Here is a 21,547-nt window from a genome sequence, read left to right as displayed (position 1 = left end):
ACTACTGCCTATTACATTTATCACAGTATTATAGTTACAAGAGGGTCTGAGTTCTATGAATAGAAGACAAAGGAAATGTAAGCACAGGCCAATGTGCTTGTATTTAATCTGTTATTGAATCCGGCTCGTTTTCAAAACTTTACATGATGTGTGCACAGCAGATCAAACAGTATGCTGATCAAATGCAAAAATGCAAGCATATTATTTTTGTAATGAATAGAAAAAACAAGGCTCACTCCTGTGCCCCTCATTTGCATGGGCAAGGGCATGGACCATTAAAATTTACATGGAAATGGGGAATAAATTTAAGCCATCTGTCCATGCTGACACCCTCCAGTAGTGCAGACCTCAACCACAATGCCATATCCATGCATGTTAATGACAAAGTCCATCTCAGACAAAGTGTGGTGACACAGACCAATGTCACATGGTGACACTAGTCTCAGTCTGTGAGGACAAATAACCTGTATGTAGAGGTCGAGAGGCAGCCCAGTTTACGCTTTTAATATCAAAAGTGCTGTGGATATGCCCTCAAATGATACAACTCTGCACACATTTTCATATTTTTTACACAGTGGCTGTATAATACATAAGAAAAGCAATCTGAAAACTGTCACTTGAAATACAGAAATAATTTGTCCATGAATAAGATGGGGTTTGGTAATGCATAAAAGGGGAAAATAATAGAATGAAATGGTGCAGCTTTACCTTGGAGGCCCAAGCTGAGTGTACTTTTTTTTTTTTTTTTTTTTACCCATTAATGTCCTTTTGCCACTGTTGCCCGTGACAACTGAAACATGAGTGCTGATTGGATGGTGGAGAGGTGATGTGAGGAGAATGGAGGGGGGTTGTGACAGCTTCCTGTCTCTGTCAGGGCGGTGAATAGGTGACGGGTGACATTTCAACTTACCAGACACAACTAAAAAGGAAACAAAAACACAACAACAACCCAAAGGTGAATAAATAAATATTAAACAGCATGACACAAAGAGGAGAGACAAGGAAAACAATGTGATGTCCACATGTACAAATAATCATGCCATCATCAGTAAAACATGTCATATTTCATACTTCACTCAAACCCTAGGGACCACACGATAACATGCAAAGAATAATTCCTGTGAATGAGTCAGAAAGGCATTGAAATGCATCTGATTCAATGTGATTTTAATTTGGGAAGGTGTTCAAGGACAGGAAAAATGGCAGACTAAGTGAAATAAAAAGGCACAGCGATATGAAGCACACAGAGCAGATGTTTTATGCTCAGCAACATCAAGCTTTGTTTATCCTTTTTCCTCTTGTTCCAGGTGTTGTGTGAAGGTGAACATCCCTACACCCTTAATGAGGTTTAGAGCACCCTTAGGAATGGCTACACCAGTCTCTTAAATGTAGCCTTGCAAATGTACCCCGGGACTATAAAAACACAAGGTGAATGTTAACTGTCACTCTCCGGTCATAAATCTCCCCCAGCCAATCACTCACCTTATCTAATCTGTCTGCTTCAACGGCTCCCTCGGAAACATAAACGCTGTCAGTCAGAGTAATGACCAACCTCTTCCTCCTCCCCCTGCCTATCGCTGGCCTTTAAAATGCAAATAGCACGCACATCAAACAAACCTAGAAGACGCTCAGCACTATCCATGTGCGAGATGCTCCAGGAACACACAGTAATGTGAACATACACAACACCCCCTTCACCTTGCAACGCTTCCACACACCCATTCATGTGTGTCTAAGCCTTTAATTAGGTAACCCTACCTCTCCCATGCTGCTGTGATCACAATTGTGGACCTGGTGGGAGAGGAGATCTTTAAACCTGACCTGGCTACTTTGTTGTGAGCTTTCTTCTGGCTCACAGAGCAGAGGTTAGTCTATCGATAAGCTGATCAGAGCAGCCGAGGAAAACACACCGAGCACTGTGGCATCCAGCCCAATAGGAGGCAGACTATGTACCGAAGACCACAGCAGAGATATTTATAGGGGTTTGATCGAGGCTGCTGTTCAGTGGGCCTGTCATCAACACAAGACTCAGGCTGCATGCAGAGGATTTGGCCTGATTAATAGCAGCTCCCACTGGGAGATGTACATCATACTTTATTCTGTCCCTCGCTGAGATTTTGTATTCTGTACATGAGCCGAAGTGGAGATCTCACAACAACAGGCAAATATTTATTATCACAGGTTTTGGTATTTATTATAACTCGAACTGCACACACAAAGCCGGCGGGAAAGTTCCTCTCATTCACTCTGTTTTGGCACCAGTTCCAAGTCTCCTTCCAGACCCTTTACATGGGTTATTAGCAGCGCTGCTCTAGGGACCACCATTGCATTCATGACCTTTCTGCACATAAATCATGGCTAAGGACAAACTTAACCAGCTAAGAAATAATAACACATCGACTTTTTTAAAATTCTGTGCACTACAATGTGAAACAATGTTTAAATTCCATACTGCATAAACATTGTCCCCATGCCCACTGTAGTGTGTTTTTTTCTAATTCTTAAACCTTATAGATTTTGTATTTTCATAACTTAATGAATAGCTGAACAAACTATCTCAGGACTACATTCTCAAGTGGCTTAGATTAGCTATTTTACAATCAATGTATAAATAGAGCTGGTGACTTGGCCAATTCTGTGTTTCTTCCATCAATCAAATGAATATTTCACCTGACATATTTATAAGACCAGAGGAGCTGTAGCAGACTGACAAACACATGTGTAAGACAATAATTCACTGATTAAGTTAGTAATGAGAGCAGAGCGCATTGAAAGAAAAATAGCCCCAGGCGCCACTTTCACAATGTCGTCATTGTTCGCTGACAATCCCACCACAGAAAGCGTGAAAATCTCCCCGTCCATACAGAACAGCATTCTTCTCAGAAACTGTCCCGCTCTATAATAGATTAGCTTTGAAGGCCAGTATTTTTAATACTGCGTGTCTCGTTATAGTTCTAATATTTTTTTTGCTCAATCAGCTGCAATGATAAAGACATTTCATAATGACATTGTAGGAAATGACTTCTACATTGAACCGTTTTTTAAATCCAGTTTTAATTAAACTGGTTTTATCTTACATTTACACATGACCACATAATTAGAAGAAAAACTTCAATTCAAAGAATATTTATATTCATTTCATTTCAGCCTTATATGCCCCTTTACTTTTCAGGCTTAGCAATATTGCCCTACTTTGAGTTTTGATTCAGGGCAACAGCAATGCCCACTGAACCCACAGGCTAAACGACTGCCCCCCATAATGCTGTTGTCTTCAGTACTATAGCGGCATCTTACTACCTATACATCATTTACTCTACTTTGGCCTGCTCAGACCTACAATTACCCAGCTTTTCTTTCCATTCCTGTGCCCACATCTGTAATTAGAAGCATGTCATTTCCGGGCGTGGGACTGTGGCCTGCTAGTCTTTAATTAGCTGGACTACTCAGTGGCCACAACCTCGATGGCCTCCTCGTGTCCTGGTCTGAATAAAAGTCATGAAATTCAAGGATAAATGGAAATGATTCTTAGAACTTGGGTTTAGGCATCAGCCATCGTTGGATTTAACCATAGCATTAGCTCAAGGAGTCATATGATTTAAATTACATGCTATTCACCTGGTGTTACACTTTGAGAGAAAAAATTGGTTTCTAACTCTGTGGAGGTGGTTTTTCTTTGTAGTTTAAGTGTTTTTTTGTACCTTTCTAACTCTTATAATATGTGGGCAAACAGTAATGTATTAAAAGAGGGTCAGGGCTTTGCTTCTCTCCTTCTCCACACAGCAGGGAACTGGCCCGAGGTTAAGACATTTAATTTCCACTCAGGACAGGAGAGGTTTTAGAATTTCAAATATGACCCTTGCTCAGGAGAACAGCTTATTGAACTGGTGCATCAATGCTGTTCCCTTTCATTAACTAAGCTTTCATCAGGGAGAGAGAAAGAATGAAAAAAGGCAATAAGAGAAGTAGATTTATTGACGGGTTTATTGGCAGGTGTGCCTAATCTTGCTCCTCAAACCAATCTAAAGATCGCTGTCTTGTGGAGAAAAGCAAGAAATAATTGCAAAGGGTAGCCATGTGAGGATGAAGTATCTTTTTTTAAACATGTGGGGGTTGGCAGAGGAATAGAATTGCCTTGTCTCCTTAAATCTCGGCTGTGCAGACTGCTGGTAGTGACATTAATATGACTGACCTCACTGGAGAATTCTTTCTCCCCCTCTATCCTCTTCACCACAATTGCCCCCAGCCCCAAATCCCAACCTGTTCTGCATCATTGGTGAGGCACCTCCATGACCAACATACTCACTGCCCTTCCATCCAACACCACTAAGCTCCCCCCTCCTTCCCACCCGTCTTGTCTCACCCGACTCTCAGCATTCCCCCTTAGTTTGCCGTTAAATGGTCTCTGTGTTCCTCTGATTCTCAGGAGGGTTTGGGGGGTGATCCCAGCCCCCAATTCCTCTGAATGGTTTCTTTCTGAATGTTCATACTCTGTGACCAGCTGCTTTATATTCCAACTGTGTTAATAAGACATCCAGTAGAGACGGCTACTGGAGGCACTGAGATATTCCATATTTTCACAAATACTATTGTACATCTTAAAATGTGAAGGAAGACAGGCCTCCGGAGTAATGCCACTTGTATAGGGCAAATGAAATCGATTACAGCCGAGCTCCCATGTGCTCTCTACAGCTGTTATGGATTTTTGCGTTTTGTTTTATTAGAAATCAATCAGCTAATTGAGAGAGAATAGCTGAAAGTGATGACCATGTGGCGCTAAAGCTGAAGACCATTATTGCACCGTAGCTGGGCTAAACTGCATTTAAATCAGGCAGCACAATAACCCAAAATGGAAATGAATTCAGAATAGCTGTCCAAGGGGCCATGAATAACATATTTGTAGGACTACAGGAGTATTTTGTCTTACCGTGGACAGTGAGCGTAGCTGATGCCTCCGCCTTGCCCACCATATTTTCTGCCACACATGTGTAGGAGCCCACATCAGCAGAGACCAGACGACGGATCTTCAGGGTGTGGTCCTCGCGAATTTCATACCTAGATTAAAACAGGTACTCATATATCACATGTTGTCAAAGACAAAAACAGTTGCAGACAAAGACAAAAGCGAGGGTGGATCAAACAAAGACAGGGAGTGTGTGACTTAGGCAGGTATTGTGGGATGAAAGGGGACCAGTTGATGAGTCAGACCTTCCTTTCGGCAGATCACCATCATCTTTCCTCCAGCGAACAGTGGGAACTGGATCGCCACGGGCCTCACACCTGAACTCTACGCTTTGGTCCACTAACACCACCTGGCTACTCGGGCGACGGACAAAGCTGGGACGCTCTGCAGAGATGAAAAAGAGCACGTAAATGAACACACAGCAGTCCTTCAATCATGTTTTTTTTAATAGAGCTGAAGCTTTGATTCCATAAAAAAAAACATAAAAAAATCTCAGATCCGTCCAAAAAAAACAAAAAAAAAAACAACTAAAAATAAATCACAGTGGAGAAAGTTTAAAAACAAAAAAAGAAAAGAAAAGGCAAAAACAGTCGTTTTGTATTTATTTAAACCAAGGTGTCAGTGTTCATGCTAATATAATCTCTCATTATTATTCAGTTTCTAGTACGTGTCAGTTCAGTAAATGAGTTTTCTGATTTGCCTTCCTCTGCTGTTCACCATTTTCTCTCTTTTTAGTGCAACTTCCCTTTACTTTGCCCTACTTTACCAGATAAGCGCCACCACAAAGATTCAATGATTGAATCTTTGTGGTGGCGCTTATCTGGTAAAGTAGGGCAAAGTAAAGGGAACTTGACTTTTGAAAGTCAAATTGCTTGGGAAATCAATTTAGAGCACCTGCATGTGCCCAAATATTGATGTTTGGTGCTAGAGTATTTTTATTTGTAAATCCATCATGGATCCAAGCTATAGCAATATTTGAATCCCACCCCAACAAAGATAGACACCTATAAGACAAAATCCAGTATACTATAGAAGCCAGATGGTATATACCACTCTCGGTCCGACTCTCTCTGCTCAACAAGTCACAAAAGTAAAAAAAAAAAAAAAAATATTGAAAAATAAGAAATTCATATCTCTTAGTCTTAACACATTCCATCAGATGGGACATGGTGAATGGACTGGTTCTTATATAGTGCTCTTCTACTCGAGCAGGCAATGCACTTTTTATATAGGTCTCATTCAGCTTCTATCTAACATTCACATACACACCCGATTAATGCATTTGAGTAACTCTGGGTTCATTATCCTGCCCAAGGATACTTTGGCAAACAGACTGGAACATCCAGGGATGAAACCACCAACATTCCAATTAGTAGATGACCTGCTGTACCTCCTGAACCACAGCCACATACCATGGTTAGTTGTTGTTGTTGTTTTTTTTTAATTTATTTAGAAAGAGGGGCAATACATATTAATGAACATTTAAACAAATGTAAGTTGTAAGGACAACTAAGAACTTAAATGAAGAATTTCTTGATTATGACACTCAGAAAAGTAGAAGGAGTAGGTAGCCCTTATGTATTCTGAGTTTATTTCACTGTAATTTTCTTAGCTTGACAAAAGGTTTCTGGGGAAAGGAAATAAAGGAAGTGAAGAAGATGATGCTAAAAATCAGGAGTCTGGACATGTTCTGTGCTTAGGCCAGAGGGAGTCAGGGTCAGAGGTCAGTGACGGTGAAACAAGATGCAGCTGGTTTGCAGGGAAGCTGCAGAGAACAGCCTGAGATTCATAATGAAGTGTGAGATTGATAAATCATCTGATAAAGGTCAGTGACACCATTTAGTAACCTGGGAGGGAGACGATCATAACTTAACATCTGGACCTTTGTTTTTATTCTGCAGGCCAAAAAAAAGAAAAGAAAAGTGTGTGGCTGTTGCATGTTTTGGGGGTAGCATTAGAAGCAGAAAAATAGACAAAAATCTGAGGTACATACCAAGCACTGTAAGTTCAGCTATTTCGCTTTCACGTTCTCCAACCATATTTGTGCCGACGCACACATACTTCCCAGCATCGCTTTTCCGGGCATTTGTAATCATCAATTTCCCTCCACGTATCTGTGAAAGCAGAAGAGAAGGTGATAGGCTTTGTATGGAGAGAAAAATGGCAATATTAGTCTGAGAGACACTTGGGACTTGTTGTTGACACACAGAAAACAGCAAAGCCCAAACATTAGGAAACATTTCCTGATTGCACTCAAGAATTCCAGCGAGCATTTATGCACCAAAAGCCCATTACAACACCGTGATAAAATGCACTCACAAACATATAATGGCTTGATGGGAAAGAGGCTTTTCACTGGGTTTTTGCTTTGAGCTTACGGAGACACAGTCCAACCGGATGACTTTAGTCTTTAGTTGTTTTATGCCGTTTGCAGTCATATTGAACTTGACTCTAAGCCACTATCAGCTGACCTGTTTCTCGCCAAGCTAAAGAATACTTTTCAAATCCAGCAGAACCACAGCTCACTGAGGTAACACCTGAGGCATTTTTTTATTATTTTTTATGTACGTTCATACAACTACAAGTGAGAGCAAGTGGACGTTCATTCAAGCACACATGAACTACATACACGTATACACACCCACACACAGAGGAGAAAATGTGTGTTTGTCCAGGTGAATGTCATGTCTGTTATTTCCCAGGGCTTTGATTACAGGCCAGAGGAGATGCTTTGTTCTCAGGCAGTCGGAAAAGCAGTCCTGGTCCCAGCACAGGCCCCTCAGCCCTTCTCTCTGCTGACAACCGTGCCAGTCAGCAGAGATGCACACAATAGCACGGTGCACGGTGATCTCTGTGCCCTGATAAAGCTTAAGGTTTTAAATGCACACATCAGCCTGCAAGACCAGGACCACCCTCTGCAAGCATGTAATGGATAGCTTCATTAGGGAACACCTGACAGAGAACTTGACACACAATATTGCAACAATCTGCTTCAGCCATGACCACCGTGTTAAGCCCAGTTACACATGTAGTCACATGCGTGCTAGGGCATCTCATCTATACCTCAAACAGCGTGTTTTCATCTGTTTTTGTAAAGTAGTTGCAATAAGTTTAACTTTCTTGAAGGACAACTTTGGACAGCAGACACATTCTTCTGGTTCTGCGGCATTCCTCGGCCCTTCACCCCTGATTAATATTCATGGTAAAGCAGGAGGCAGAGGGACTTGAAGAGGCTTGGAAGCCTGGCTTATTTAGGGCACCCTGTGGTGCTGGAGGGGTTTGAAGTATCATTATGTTACTGTTTGTTTGAGGAAAGGCTTAACAGCTAAAACACTGTGACACTCACAAAGGCCCAAGGTCAGGGCAGACCATGCAGCAGAGAAAGAGGGGGTGTACTGTTGGTTCCACAGGGCTTTGACATGAGGAACCACTTAAGGCCCCTGTTCCCTCTATCCATATCCTTACCTCTGTGAGTCTGTGGCAGTTTCCCATTCTCTGCAGGCATATTTGGAGTGCCAGAGCAGCAGGGACTCTGAGAGCTGGCTAAAGTAAATGAATGTAGCAGCGGTCCTCTTTTTTTTCCTGCATGCATATCCTCTCAACACAACACAGTGCAGCACACTGGCTGCTGAAAGCCCCAACAATCTGACCATTATCCCTGCAGTAGAGGGAGATGGCACTATCCTGTTGCCTTTTGTCTCATGTCATTTGGCAATGCTGATAATGCAAAAGCCCCCCATTCAGCACCAACTCTGTTGGTATTCACACAGCAGTTCATTTTCCAGGCCGATAATTAGCCACAACTACAGCACAAAACGAGAAGGACAATGTGCTGCATTTTGGCCATTTATGATGCTGCCGGCAGACTCTCTCTCTAACGAGACAATGGTCTAGGCTTAAATACTGGCATTTTCTCTTTTTCTATTTAGTTGTCCCTCCCTTATTGTTCCTGGAAGACCATTTAGACAGAGTTGAGAGGGATGTGGCCAGCTGCTGCTAGTGGCACAGCAGCAGGGTAACTTACTTTTTATGGCTGTGGGAAACCTTTTGCATGAAGTCATGAATATATGTGAAATGGCGCACAAAGTAGGGACGTATACAATATCAGGCAGGTGGTTTTAATGCCGTGCTGGATCCATGTGTGTCACGGCACGCAGTGTGCAGTAGGTGTTTACGTATAGCTGGCTAAAATAGATAGCACACAGAAGAATTCCGTGCGCTCTCTCTTCCTTTCTGGAGTTAATTCCCTCCTTTTTAAGCTATATCCAGTAAATCCAAGCCATCCCAAACCCAGTATAAAGTGCAGTGCAGAGAGAAAATCCCCACTGCAGGTGGTTTGGGACCTTGCTCTGATCAACAATGATCACCAAGGAGACTGCACGTTTAAGCATGCTGCATGGTGGGAGAAGTGGATTGAAACAAACATAACAATGCAGACTAGATGGGGTGGGGTTTGACGAGCTCAGCTGTTCATTACATTAAAAAGACCTCTGCTTCTCCCTCTATGGTCATTCATTGCAACCAAATTTACTATACCATAAACAAGCTTGCCGTATGATTTTTCTATTTCTAATACAACTTGATCTGTTAACATCTGTCACCACAGTTGATTACACATATTCCGATTGCCATTCATGACGTCTGGCGCTACTTTTAAAATGGTCATTTGGGAACACTCAATCTGTACGGTTTTGTACTTGACAGGAAGTTTACAGTGAGCAACACCAGCTGGTCCAGACTGTTTTTAGTTCCTCAGAAGGCCCAACATTGCTCCAAGCTACAAGGACACAACTGAGTCATCAAGCAGCAGCATTGAAAACGTTTACTCAGAGAATTTCATCCAACAGCAGACAAAAGTCATAGCTTCCACTATTCTGGGTGTAAAATCAGTATTATTGCAGAAACAGGAACAGTTTATCCGTGTTGTTCTTAAATAGGCACAAACATGATTAGGTGGAAGAACGTGTGTGTGAGGCATGCATGACACGGAGATGAAACAGGACTGCTTTATCTTCAAAGTATGAGGTAGTCCAGTAGATAATAACCAAAACTGAAAGGGTAAAGGATGACAGAGATTAACATTCCTTTTATTTTACAGAAGATCAAATGCTGAACATGAATAGTTTTGATGTCAGTTTAAGGAGAGAACACTATCTGTGATGCAACAGCGGGCAAAGATAGCTGCTGTGCATACAATGGCCAGATATGCACTATTTGAATGAGCAAATACTACACTAAATTCCTCCAGTCAACAAGGTCCACTGTGTAGTGAAATTTTCGTGCTCCTCAGTGACAACTGACTAAACTCAGAGACAGATATGATTTAATTCTCTTTAAACCAGATTATGCGCTTGTTTCTTTCAATTATGCTGTGCAGCGTCCAGATTTCCTGAATGTGCGGCTTAGGAAAAAAAACTGAGAAAGAACAGCTACACTGTTAAAGAGCTTGGGACTCAATATATCCAACCTCAACTCACCCTCGCTGTGCAAAACTGTGTTCAGTCATGAACAGCTCTCCGCTAAAGATAGCCAGCAGCGATAAATCACAATTCTGACCTGCCCAGAAAGTTTTATTTTATTATGCACAAGTAGCCCAGGCTGGTTTTTCAGCGACAGACTGCAGGCATACTGAGTGGAACATCTTTATTAGTAGCTTATATTTATTATCTGGGCAAGATTAGATTTTCCACGACTGTACAGTGAAGTTCAGCACTTTGTCAGCACTTGGGGGGCCAAATTCTTTGATTGCCTAAAAATTGTACAATGTGCAGCCAGAATCTTAAAATCCATCTAGTCAGATTGTTAAAATGTGATCCAGGCGCACTACTAACTACTGCCTACTCACTGCCTGCTTATGTTAGCCAACTGCTGAGTTTGACTTACTTCTAGCGAGCGCAGTATAATTAAACCCAAGTAAAAATCTCCTGCTCAAGAACAATTACTACAGACACAAACTTGTGTTTGCTACAAAGTGTTTAAGCTAGGGATAATCAAGAAACATCTTCAGTAAGCAAGCATGTAGAGCTGACTGATACTGTTGTGCTGGCCTGGGTGCTATTTTAATTAAACTGAATAATTGGTGGTTTGGTTGTAAATGCAGATAGTTGTTGTTTTGATTCTGCAGTCAGTCCTGCTGCTGCTGAGTGCAACTTTCTTCGATTCCAGTCAGCTCATTTCTCCCCTCCTGATCTACACTTCTCCTGGTTGATTTCACCAGTAGGCCATCCCTAATCAATGCAATGCTGCCAGCTAATGGAGCAAGACTAATTCCATACCTCAGTTATTAAGTGCAGAAGGCATCAAGATTGGGTATTTTGGGTTTGGGAATTGCTATTTGTGAATAATGAGCCGAACAAATCAATCTTTCAACAAACGCTGAGGTGGTGGTAATGACTTGACCTAGAGTACTAGGTCATTCTCTCTCATAGATTTAAACAGACATATACAAAGCAGTCTCTAAGCTTCAGCACATGTCAGCGATAACAGTTACTTACAGTGATTCTCTCATCTCTGTCATCAATATTCACTCCATCTTTTTTCCATGATATGGTGGGTTCAGGATGTCCACGAGGAGGTTGACACTCCAGGACTGCCGGCTCCCCCGCAGCCACAATCACATCTGCAGGATTTTGTCTGAAGTCGTCACGTAGAACTACGAGAAAACACACAAAAAAGGGAAACATTTAATGAAATGCTAAAATGTTTCCCTCTGGGGATGGTATGAAAAAGAAAGAACGAAAGAAGCACGCTATTGAGGTGTGTTTTTTTTTTTAAAAACAACAACAACAACAACAACAAAAAAACAACACTTTAAGTCAAGTTGTCTTAACACACAAAACTGGCTCTGCATCAAATGACAAAATGTTGAGCATATCTCGCTTCTGATTTACTCCATGCAGAGGATCATTGTGTACTAAAGAGTGTGTCTGTTATTGCATCTTCATCTCTCCTTGACCTTTCATATTTAGATATTCTGAATTCATGCACCCATTCTATTTTAACATGCTTGAAAGCCTGCCGTAGATCACTGCCACTCCTGTCTTTTTGATTTCCCCTGCTGGAGTGCTTTAAAATAGATGACACAGCCATGGATTTTGATTTTTTTTGGATACACGAGTTCCACTGTTTGCCATTTAATTATTTCTTGTGGAGAGTAATTTGATAACGAATAGATGTGGAGGTTTTAAAATATGAACTGAGTAGTTCTGTATACGTGGCTGCACCTAAAAATCATTAGTCTTTGCCTCCCTGCCTAATCAGACTAGTAGATTAATATCATTAATAAGTGGACGTCGCAACAAAGTAGATCAATGCAAATCCACTTTCTGAGAGGCAGACAAACTTCATATCAATGAGCTCATAATGTGCAGTGTTAAAGATAAACTGGAGGTTTATTGAGCGGAGAGAAGGTTATGAAAAAGCAACAAGCTCCTTTTGGCAGACAGTGTGTGCCAGTAATCATGGTTCCAGCTCCAATGCATATATACATATAAAATATATAAAAACAGTGTCTGTATCCTGAAATTCAGGCCACACACAGAGTAGGGAAGATCAAGGCACTGTGTGCGTGTGCATTGCTATCTGTAGGTAAAACCTGAAAATTATGTGCAAGTTGTTCTGTCTGCATTTTGAGGATAAAAGTTGCACTTTAGCTATCTTTTTGTCTCAGGCTCCTTAGCTTGCTCTAAAGTCACCGAAGGACCCCTCACCTACTGACAGCCTACAAATTCCTGACTAAACCCTTTAAGCACTTAATTGGTCATTGGCAAGCCCAGATACTGCTCTCTGTTTCTTGTAACACTGAGTATTCAGTCCATTAAAAGGAACTTTGTTTTAGAGGAAGATGGCCTGTAATGGCTTCCACAGTCCTGTTGCCTAATCACACCCACGCCTCCCCAGAAGCATCTAAATTCCAAAGCATGCGGCAGCATTTATCAGAAACAAAGCAAAAGGATTCACTGGATATTTTGTGAGTTATTTGCCATTGCACCATCAAGAGAAGGCATGGGTCCGCAGATCTATACACACTGTGCTGTATACAGTTGAAAGGCAATTACGTGTGTAACTCCCTAACTTTTCAGCCTCTCACTCTAATTCATCTCACACTCAGCAGTGCAGCTGTGGGCCGAGTTCATGCTGTATGGTTAATAGCAGATCGAGTCATTCAGGAATGTAAACACCAAACATCCGATCCATTAGAGCACCAGCTCCATCTGAAGAAACTGTCTCTGTTTGTATCAGCAAATCCAGCTTGTCCTTAAGAGGATTATTGTAAAAGTCAACCTAATGTACCAAGGTATAAATATGCTGCATCAGTTGGAGACAGTGATTGATACTGATCAAGAATCTGTACATTGAAGATATGAGGGAAATCATATTTTTCCTTTGAGGTAAATACAGTCTTTCAGTGCCAGGGAGCTAATATTCACAGGCATCTGTCCCTCTGGAAAATAAAGAATGATATGCTCGGAGGAAAAGAGGGAAAAACGATGCTATATTGACTTGTTGGAGGCCCGAGGGAGAGCTGGCATCATTCAGTGTTTACACCAACAGTGCAGTGAACCCCCCCCCCCCCCTCAACGGCACTCACTCCCCCACCTCACGGCCTTTCTCCACCTCCAAACCAACACCTCTTTGTTATAAACACAGCTGAGTGCAGCACAGCAGACAACGCTGAACATCTGCGTAGTGGAAAACAAAATCCTCTGGGATTGAGGAGGAGTGAGCAAGAGGGAGACAGAGGCAGCCAGACAGTCTGTGAGATCAACAGACAGACCGAAATCTGGATGGGGTACAAAGCCCCAACTCTATCCCCAGAAGCCCCATCAGATCTGGATCTGGGGCTGTGGCAGAATCATTTTGCCTGACCCCTCCAACTCATGTAAATAAAAGATCCAGTATTGCTCCTTCCTGTATTCACATATATCTCTGCTCGCCCCTTACAGCTCCTGTTTTGGGACCCAGAATTCTGGTGGGGGGAAGTGATGCAAGGCGCTCACACTACGTGCTGTCCTGTAAGTGTGTGCGGTGCAGTCTGTATCTGTGTTTGGGATAATGAGCCTACTCTACCATTCTGTCTCTCTAGTGAGCCTGCAGCTGTCCCCTTGCAGATAATATTTCCTGGGCTATTAACAGAGGGGCCAAACTCGGTGTGTGTGTGTGTGTGTGTGTGAGAGAGAGAGAGAGGAGTGTATGCGTGTACATAGAGATTTTCAGTTTGTAGCTTAATATGTGGAAATGAGCCAAAGTCACAGGTCCCAGCATGAAGACGCCTCTTTGTCCGTCCTGGATTTGCACAAATATGCTGATGATGGGATGGAACAGAGTGGATATCCGGACCTGGACAGATATCAATACGCTTTGTCAAGGTAAAGGGATGCATTCTGCCCTGCATTTCCTCTTTTCAGGAGTGGAAGAACAAAACATGTTTTACCTCACCTGGCTGACATGGCTTGCTGCAAGACAAATTGCTGACTATGCATAAAAAAGGGGGAAAAAATCATTCATCAAAGCAGAGTCTTAGCTTGTAGTGGCAAACATCTGTTGGGCTATATTGTACTGTATAATAAAGCTGTCTCCAGGTCCACAGTAGCAAATTGGAGCTGTGTTGAAGCTAATGCAATTAGCTGCCATCATTTCTTGCATTCAAACCCTCCTTTAAAGGTCAGCTGAGATGACTGCTCTCAGTTCTGAAAACTAACAGGTTCATCACCCCCATAAGCTATCCCCTGTCCACACACACAAATGCGTGCACACACACACACACACACACACACACACACACACACACACACACACAAACACACACTCTTTTCCTCAGGAAATTGAAAACAGATGTTTAAATGTCAAATTAAAATGAGATTCCCGTGCTGCCCTCCAACATTAATGAAAATGAAGACTTAATGCCACACACCAGTCTGGGTGGGAAGATCAGATGAGCTTTGTTCTGAGGAAATTAAACCAAGTAAAACAAGCTCTTCACAAATCTTTAGAGGGATACAAAAAACAGACCCACCAGGGAATTAAAGGTTTATCAGAAGGCACCCGCACTCAATCCCACAGAGACACACAGCACAGCGTGGGTCTCGCCTTTGGCTTTGGCTTTTTCCTCAAAACAGAATGGACATGGCTATCTCCACAACGGAAGCAGCGGGAATGACAGGAGAGGAGAAAGTGAATTAATGAGAGGAAGAAGAAAAGTAGAAACAAAAGGAAGAAGAGACTCTGCTCGATGTATAATGCAGGACCGCTTCCTTTTTATCCATCCTGGTTTCCTCAAGGTAGTTCAAGTTCACAAGCGGCAACATTGTCGGGCTATCAGGGGCCAAATATCATCAAATACTACCTGAGGATAGTAGACAGAGATGAATGTGCAGCGCAGCGAACACCAAGAAAAATATCAAATGGCTAAGCAGCCCTAGATGTTCCTGGTTATAGGTGACTGCTTAAATCCTCAGCTGTAGCAGAAATCCATTCTTTTTTTTATTTTGCACTGCAGGAGTATTTACTATTAAAGTGTCTCTATGATTCAACATGATTGAGATGTTAAAGTCTTTGTACACGCAAAATATGTACATAAGAAATGTTTAAAAAAATGGAAATATTGAATAATAGTTTACAAAGAAAGAAAACATCCACTAAATCTCTCCTTTTCTGGTCAAATAACGGATTTATGTGCATTAAACTAAAGCTTACAGTGGATGAGCTCCCCTCCAGTCCATTTCTACTGACTATTCAACATAAATCCTCTGCCCCATCATGAGTGTTGTTTACGCCATAAGCACAAACCTGGCCTAATCACAGTGTGGCTCTGTTGTATGCTTCCGTACTGATGCTCTTCACCTTGCCTCCAGCACTGTCCTGCGATACAGACAGCGCTCATTCGCTCACTCAATGCATCTCCAACTTTGTCTTTAAATTTCTCTCCCCCCTCTCAGCATTTGACCCCCTTATCTTACCTCTCTTTCGGCTCACACACATTGAGCGGCTTATATCAAAGACAGGCTTATAGCAATGGTGTGTTAACCCATGGCACTCCACTGCAAAGGCTGTTGCAGGTGGATAATTTGCCAGAGGCGTGCATACTGTGTGTCTCTGCTTGCACTGTATAAATCTGTTTTTTTGCTGGTGGGTGTGAAGATATAACAGGACTCCTGGTGCACTCTGGAGAATCACTGCCTCCCGCCTCCTTCTTGTTTCTTGCTCCCCTCTGACCCCACCACCAGAGAGTAGAGACTGGACACAGCAGACGCGCCTCTCTTTCTGGATCTGACTGGCGTTCTTCTGCTCTGAGCTTATTTCCTCTTGCCCACTGTGCAAAAAGTCTTATCCGTCTGTCCAACAGCAGGCAGATAATGCTGTCTAGGACAGATGATTGCAGATACAAACTTCCAACTCATGAATATATATCCAAATACAGAGATAAAAACTGACAAACAGGGCAGCTGAAAAAAAGAGCTGACATCATCGTGAAGCCATCACAGATTTTCCACTTGTAAATGTTTTGTTCTTTAAAGAATTGATTCATAGCTTTCGCATTTATATTTAAAGTCTGGGTTTATAAATCACATAGAAACCAATCAAAGCTCCCCAGACAACCGTGACATTCAGTATGAGGTCACATCTGCAGAGTCACGTCAGTAAAAATGCTTGACAGCCTATGTGCATGGTTGACCATAAGATATCTCATGCACACCCGTAAATATGTCAACAAGAGCAGAAGGACTATTACCCCACTGGCCTTTAGGGTTTGCACCTGCACGCCCTGAACATCATGAGGTCATCCTACAGAATGTGATGTCATGTCACGGAGCAGAGACAGGATGTCCCGATTACTCCTACAAACAGAACTAGCTTGAACAATAAAGTATGGGAGTCCTTTTGTAAACAAAGAAAACTCAGGCACAGCCCTCAACATGTATTCACAGCTTGTCTTACTTGTCTTTGGTATCAAGATACAAAGGAGGAATCACTGCGGTTTAACATTACTGGAAGATTTCTCAACAACTGGTTTGTTGAGGGTGACACACAGACACATAAATACAAACCAAGCCATGTAGGGAAATATGCCAGCTTAGCCGATGTGTTTGCGCGTGTTGGATAAAGGCATTTTTATTACACTAGGCCAAGTGATTTCAGTAACTGACACTGGCAGGCAGGGCAGATGGCTTTGCGAACCCTTAGGTGACATACCAGAGGGCTTGTCCGAGCTTGCTCTGGCCCAGCGAAGCTGCCAATGCAGAGGGTTCAATCTCGGCACCTCACCCTCTACACACTTTAACACGCACATGTAGGCCTCATGTGCAGCAGTATCCAACAGTAATTATGTCCGTACATAAAGAACACAAACATGTGCTCACAAACATGTGCTCACACACAGGCGCGCACACATGCACCACATAAAGGAAATTCTGCCCCACAGCCGCACAGACAGAGAGGCCATTGAGTGCCTGTGTTTGTTTAAATGGTCATAAGTCTTCTCGTCAGGCTTGGAGAGCGAGATGGCGTTTGGCGAACATGGCAAAAGGCACAGAGGGCAGCGGGGAAGCAGGTTTATGTGAGTGACTGAGTGAGTGAGTGACTTGGCACCTCATAGTTCAATAAACAGTGCCTGTTTGATTGGAGTGCTGGGTGAGCATGAGTTGGACTAAAATAAAGAGTGTTTCAAGTGCCGGGGCAGTAAAGCCAGGAATGTCTGAGGAAAGAAAAGAAAAGAAAACTCGAGAACAACTCTTTCGGTCCAAAAAAGTTGTGAAAAAGGAAAAAAAAAATACAAATCCAATAAAATCCAGATAAGAACACCCACTGCCACAATGCAAGCTGTGCAATAAACATCTGTGTAGGATTATCGCATTTTCATTTAATGACTGAAAAACATTGACAAGCTCCTTGTGGATTTGTGAGCTGACAGATCACTCACTGTCTACATATGAAAGTAATCAAGGCTGTTTGGATTCTCAGGGAGAGCCTGTTACCTGTTGTGGAAACTGCATCAGATATTGTGGGTATTAAATGCACTCAAATCAGTATCAGTACTGGTCAGGCTTAAAAAAAATCCAAAACACTTTTCCAAAGCATTATGCTGCTTCTATTGGAATTCATACTTTTTCCACTCTTGCTGGTTTAGAAGTTTCACTATGCACTAAAACAATAATGAGGGAGAAAGATGGGAGAAACAAGTAAATGAATACACTTTATGAGCAGTGATTTACCTTCACTTTTGACAATAGATCACTTAATTACCACTACAGCAATTCTGTGCACACCTAACTGGTGGGTTCGGGATTTGTCCAGCCTCACTGGACTGTGCTCTACTTTTAAATGTACGTCATCTGAGTAAAACTTCTACTTTGTATTCATAATGGTGTCTATAGGTGGAGCTTTGCATCCAGAGGAAGACGAGGAACTGAGAGCTGGTGTAACTTAACTCTCACCACTCACTGTATAGCCCCGAGCCTGCAGCTCTCTGCACACAGATAAAAAAAAAGAACAGGTGTAACACTATCGTCCACACAAGCAGGTACACCTGTACTGTGTGCTCGCTCATTCTTTGGCTCTTTCTCCCTCTCAAACACAACAGAGAGACATATTGCAGCCCTGCTTGTCATTTCTCTGAATTGAAGTCTTACTGTGGCTTCCAAATGCTTTCTATTAAAACTGCATAATGTAGATCCTAAAAGAATTCTCTAGATTTATTATTATTTATTATTATGGAAAAGACATTGAAAAGACATTAAGCTTTTACATTTTTTAAATGTAATTCTTCAGCACTGTGAGCACCAAAAAACAAAATTCGGTTACTTTGTACTCACGGGTAGAGGCAGAAATCTCAAAGATGGATCTCAAAACCTCAAACCACATATACGCACAATGAGATACTAGTTGAAGTAAGTGAGAAAATGTGTTATTTTGCTGCTTGGGTGAACCTGATCCTTTATGAACTCTTTTCTCCCTCTCGTTGCGTTTATAGTTTCACTCGCTGCTGTTCTTTCTTCTCACCCTGTGCTCAAGCTAGACTGTGCTAGTCTGAGTCTTCACAGTGTAATAGGATTTTACACAACACACAACTGGTGAGGATATGCAGATCACACATTTGTCACCACAGAATGCTCATTATAGTAAATCCCTTTACTTCGAGAAAAGCAGGCGTAAACATACCAAGAGCCATGGAATATCTCTATCCACAAGTGCCTAAATCCCACTATGTGTCTAACACGGCTTAGTTCACATTGTGTCAGTTATGTTTTCTGACAATATCGCGCTGTGAGCTGCCCTCCTGTCTGTGTGGCCCCAGCAGCTAACCCTCTCCCAGCATCTGCAAAGATGAGAACCTTATTAAAACAATCTTCCCAATTAACATTCCTGGCACTTGGAGCCCCATCCCCCAAGGAGCAGGACCTCCTCAGCCTCTCCTCCAAACCTGACCCCTCCTCATCTCTGTGATGACAAAGAAGCTGTGTAGGACCAAGACCAGCCATGAGACCCTTGAGCATGAGTGGTGAGAAAGGGGATGTGAGGCAACTTGTTTTCCTTCCTGCTGCAGAACAGAGATCCGTGTGCTTGTCTGTTTTTACACGTGCATTTGTTTACGTCTTCATCTGTGTACCGTGCGTGTCAAAACGAGAGGGAAAATACAGTTACGCATAAGCTAATTACTACCAATCAGGACAGCACGGTCATCGCAAATAATCCTGATTTGATGTGACGTGCAATGACACGGGCTTATTTGCACAGGGTGGAAAACTCATGATCCTGGGCTCAAAGAGGTACTGTAAGATCAGGCTGTCCACTGCAGCTAGCACACATCAGAGAAATTACATCCATAAACACAGCATGCTTTCCCGTAGAGTGCCATCTGACCCTTTGTGACCCTGTCAGAGATTTTAAAACACAAACATCTGCTGCAAATCTTTTCACTTCTCTATTATCCTGAGATCTCACAACCAGATAATCATACTCGTTCCAATCTCTTGCCCATCTTCCCAAAACAAAGCTATATCAGCTATAACAGCAGAGACTAATGGACACGGAGCAGAGGTATTCTATAGCAGTGCTGTGCAAACAGCACCGTGGTGAGGGGAATGAGATCCTGATGTTAAAAGAGGGATGTGATGTTTACAGTGACTGAGATTCTGGCTATGCTTCATGTGAGTGTTAATGGAAATCACAAATATTAAACAGCTCCTGCTCACCATACGTTGGCTGAACCTCCCATTGTCTTATATACTGAAGCATCTAGTGTGTTTATATGAGTGCTCATGTGCAGGTAGGTGTGTTTGCTTGGGTTTTAGTTCTCCTGACTCACTTTGCTGCCAGTCTGTTTGGACTACTCCTTATTAATGCATGCTTAATGAGATCCAGCATACACACAACTTCACCGATGCCTTTGTAGCATATGTCAAACACACTAATTCAAAGCTGAAAAGTTAGAATTCAGCCTTTCATCTTAAATTGGTGTAATGGAAATCTTAGCCTAATACCCTTAGTTTCCAATGAAAGTCTAATTTGTTGGAGGTTTAGGAAACAGTAGGAGTGAGCGATTGTTGCAGTGTCTTGGTCGGTCTGAACTATAAACTGGAATTACATCAGTTGGTGTTGCAGAGGTGACTGGGGAGGAGTAATGTGATAGTGGCTGCGTCGAGGGAAACAGGCGCTGAGGAAAATGGTGAAAGAAAAAAAAAAAAAAACGCTAGGGAGTCCAATGTAATGTTACAGCAGATCTCTTAGCCTTTCGCCATGGCCACTTTCATTTCCACTATCCCGTTCCCTCACCAATCACTTTACCAGGCACAGAGGAGATGGGAAAAGAGGAAAGGAAGAGCGACAAAGACAGGAAGAGCTTGTAGAGGTCAAGTAAAAGTTGGGAAGTGGGGATAAGGGGATAGAGATATAGGGCACAGGAATGTTAAAGAGGGTGAGACAAAGCAAATGAGGGTACTGGTATCCAAACATGTGTTGCAGCTCCAGAGGGGCACATCTTTGTCTGATCAGTTGCCGTCCCCATTTCAATGGTTTCCACATGGACCCTAAACTTTCCCAGATGAACCCTGAGAAGATGAAAAGCTGTCCACATCATATCTAAGAGGAGATCTGTTACAGTGGGAAGTGTTGCCGAAAGGAATGGAATGAGGGAATGCTGTCAGATACGGTGTGCCAAACAGAAACAGAGAGTTGAAATTTCATCTTTAGCACTTGCCTACTAAGTGCGTACTCCTATGTGATCGCTGCCAGATACTTTGGCGCTATAGCTTTTCACTACGCTTGTCAACTTGTCCAACATGCAATATCGAGCTTTGCTGATACCAAAGAGGAGGTTTTGTAAATGTGCCAGAAATTAACCTGATCTCTGTGAAATTGACAGTGTGTAAGGTTTCAAGACTGATAAGTCCCCCATTTTCCAAATTTAAATTTTCACAGGATTGAGCGTGCAGACAAAAGAAATGTTTTGTCATAGTTTTTCTTCTTTGTTTTATGGGATACTTTGCTACTGTTAACATGCCTGAAACATCCTACTGAGCTGATTTATGATAGTCTCCCCAGGGTACAAAGCCAAGCCCCGTAGAAGTGGAAATTTAAGGCTACTGCACT

The 21,547-nt window shown here is 42.4% G+C and overlaps 1 protein-coding gene across 1 annotated transcript in view; it reads right to left on the bottom strand.

Annotated features, from left to right (window-relative positions):
• Positions 1–21,547, bottom strand: part of robo1 (roundabout, axon guidance receptor, homolog 1 (Drosophila)) — a 199,979-nt gene that overhangs the window by 29,783 nt on the left and 148,649 nt on the right. The window contains exons 4-8 of the mRNA XM_085371614.1: positions 11,455–11,612; positions 6,954–7,074; positions 5,206–5,344; positions 4,925–5,052; positions 911–919 (exon numbers count right to left, since the gene is read on the bottom strand). Of these exons, the coding sequence (XP_085227740.1) occupies positions 911–919; positions 4,925–5,052; positions 5,206–5,344; positions 6,954–7,074; positions 11,455–11,612 (555 nt within the window). The remainder of the gene's footprint in view (positions 1–910; positions 920–4,924; positions 5,053–5,205; positions 5,345–6,953; positions 7,075–11,454; positions 11,613–21,547) is intronic.

Source organism: Diplotaxodon limnothrissa, linkage group LG14, assembly GCF_057381915.1.
Source record: "Diplotaxodon limnothrissa isolate DT_005_m linkage group LG14, D_limnothrissa_male_GT1.1, whole genome shotgun sequence".
Classification (NCBI taxonomy): domain Eukaryota; kingdom Metazoa; phylum Chordata; class Actinopteri; order Cichliformes; family Cichlidae; genus Diplotaxodon; species Diplotaxodon limnothrissa.
Note: the sequence above shows the minus strand (reverse complement) of the source record. Positions and strands in the feature narration are given on the sequence as shown.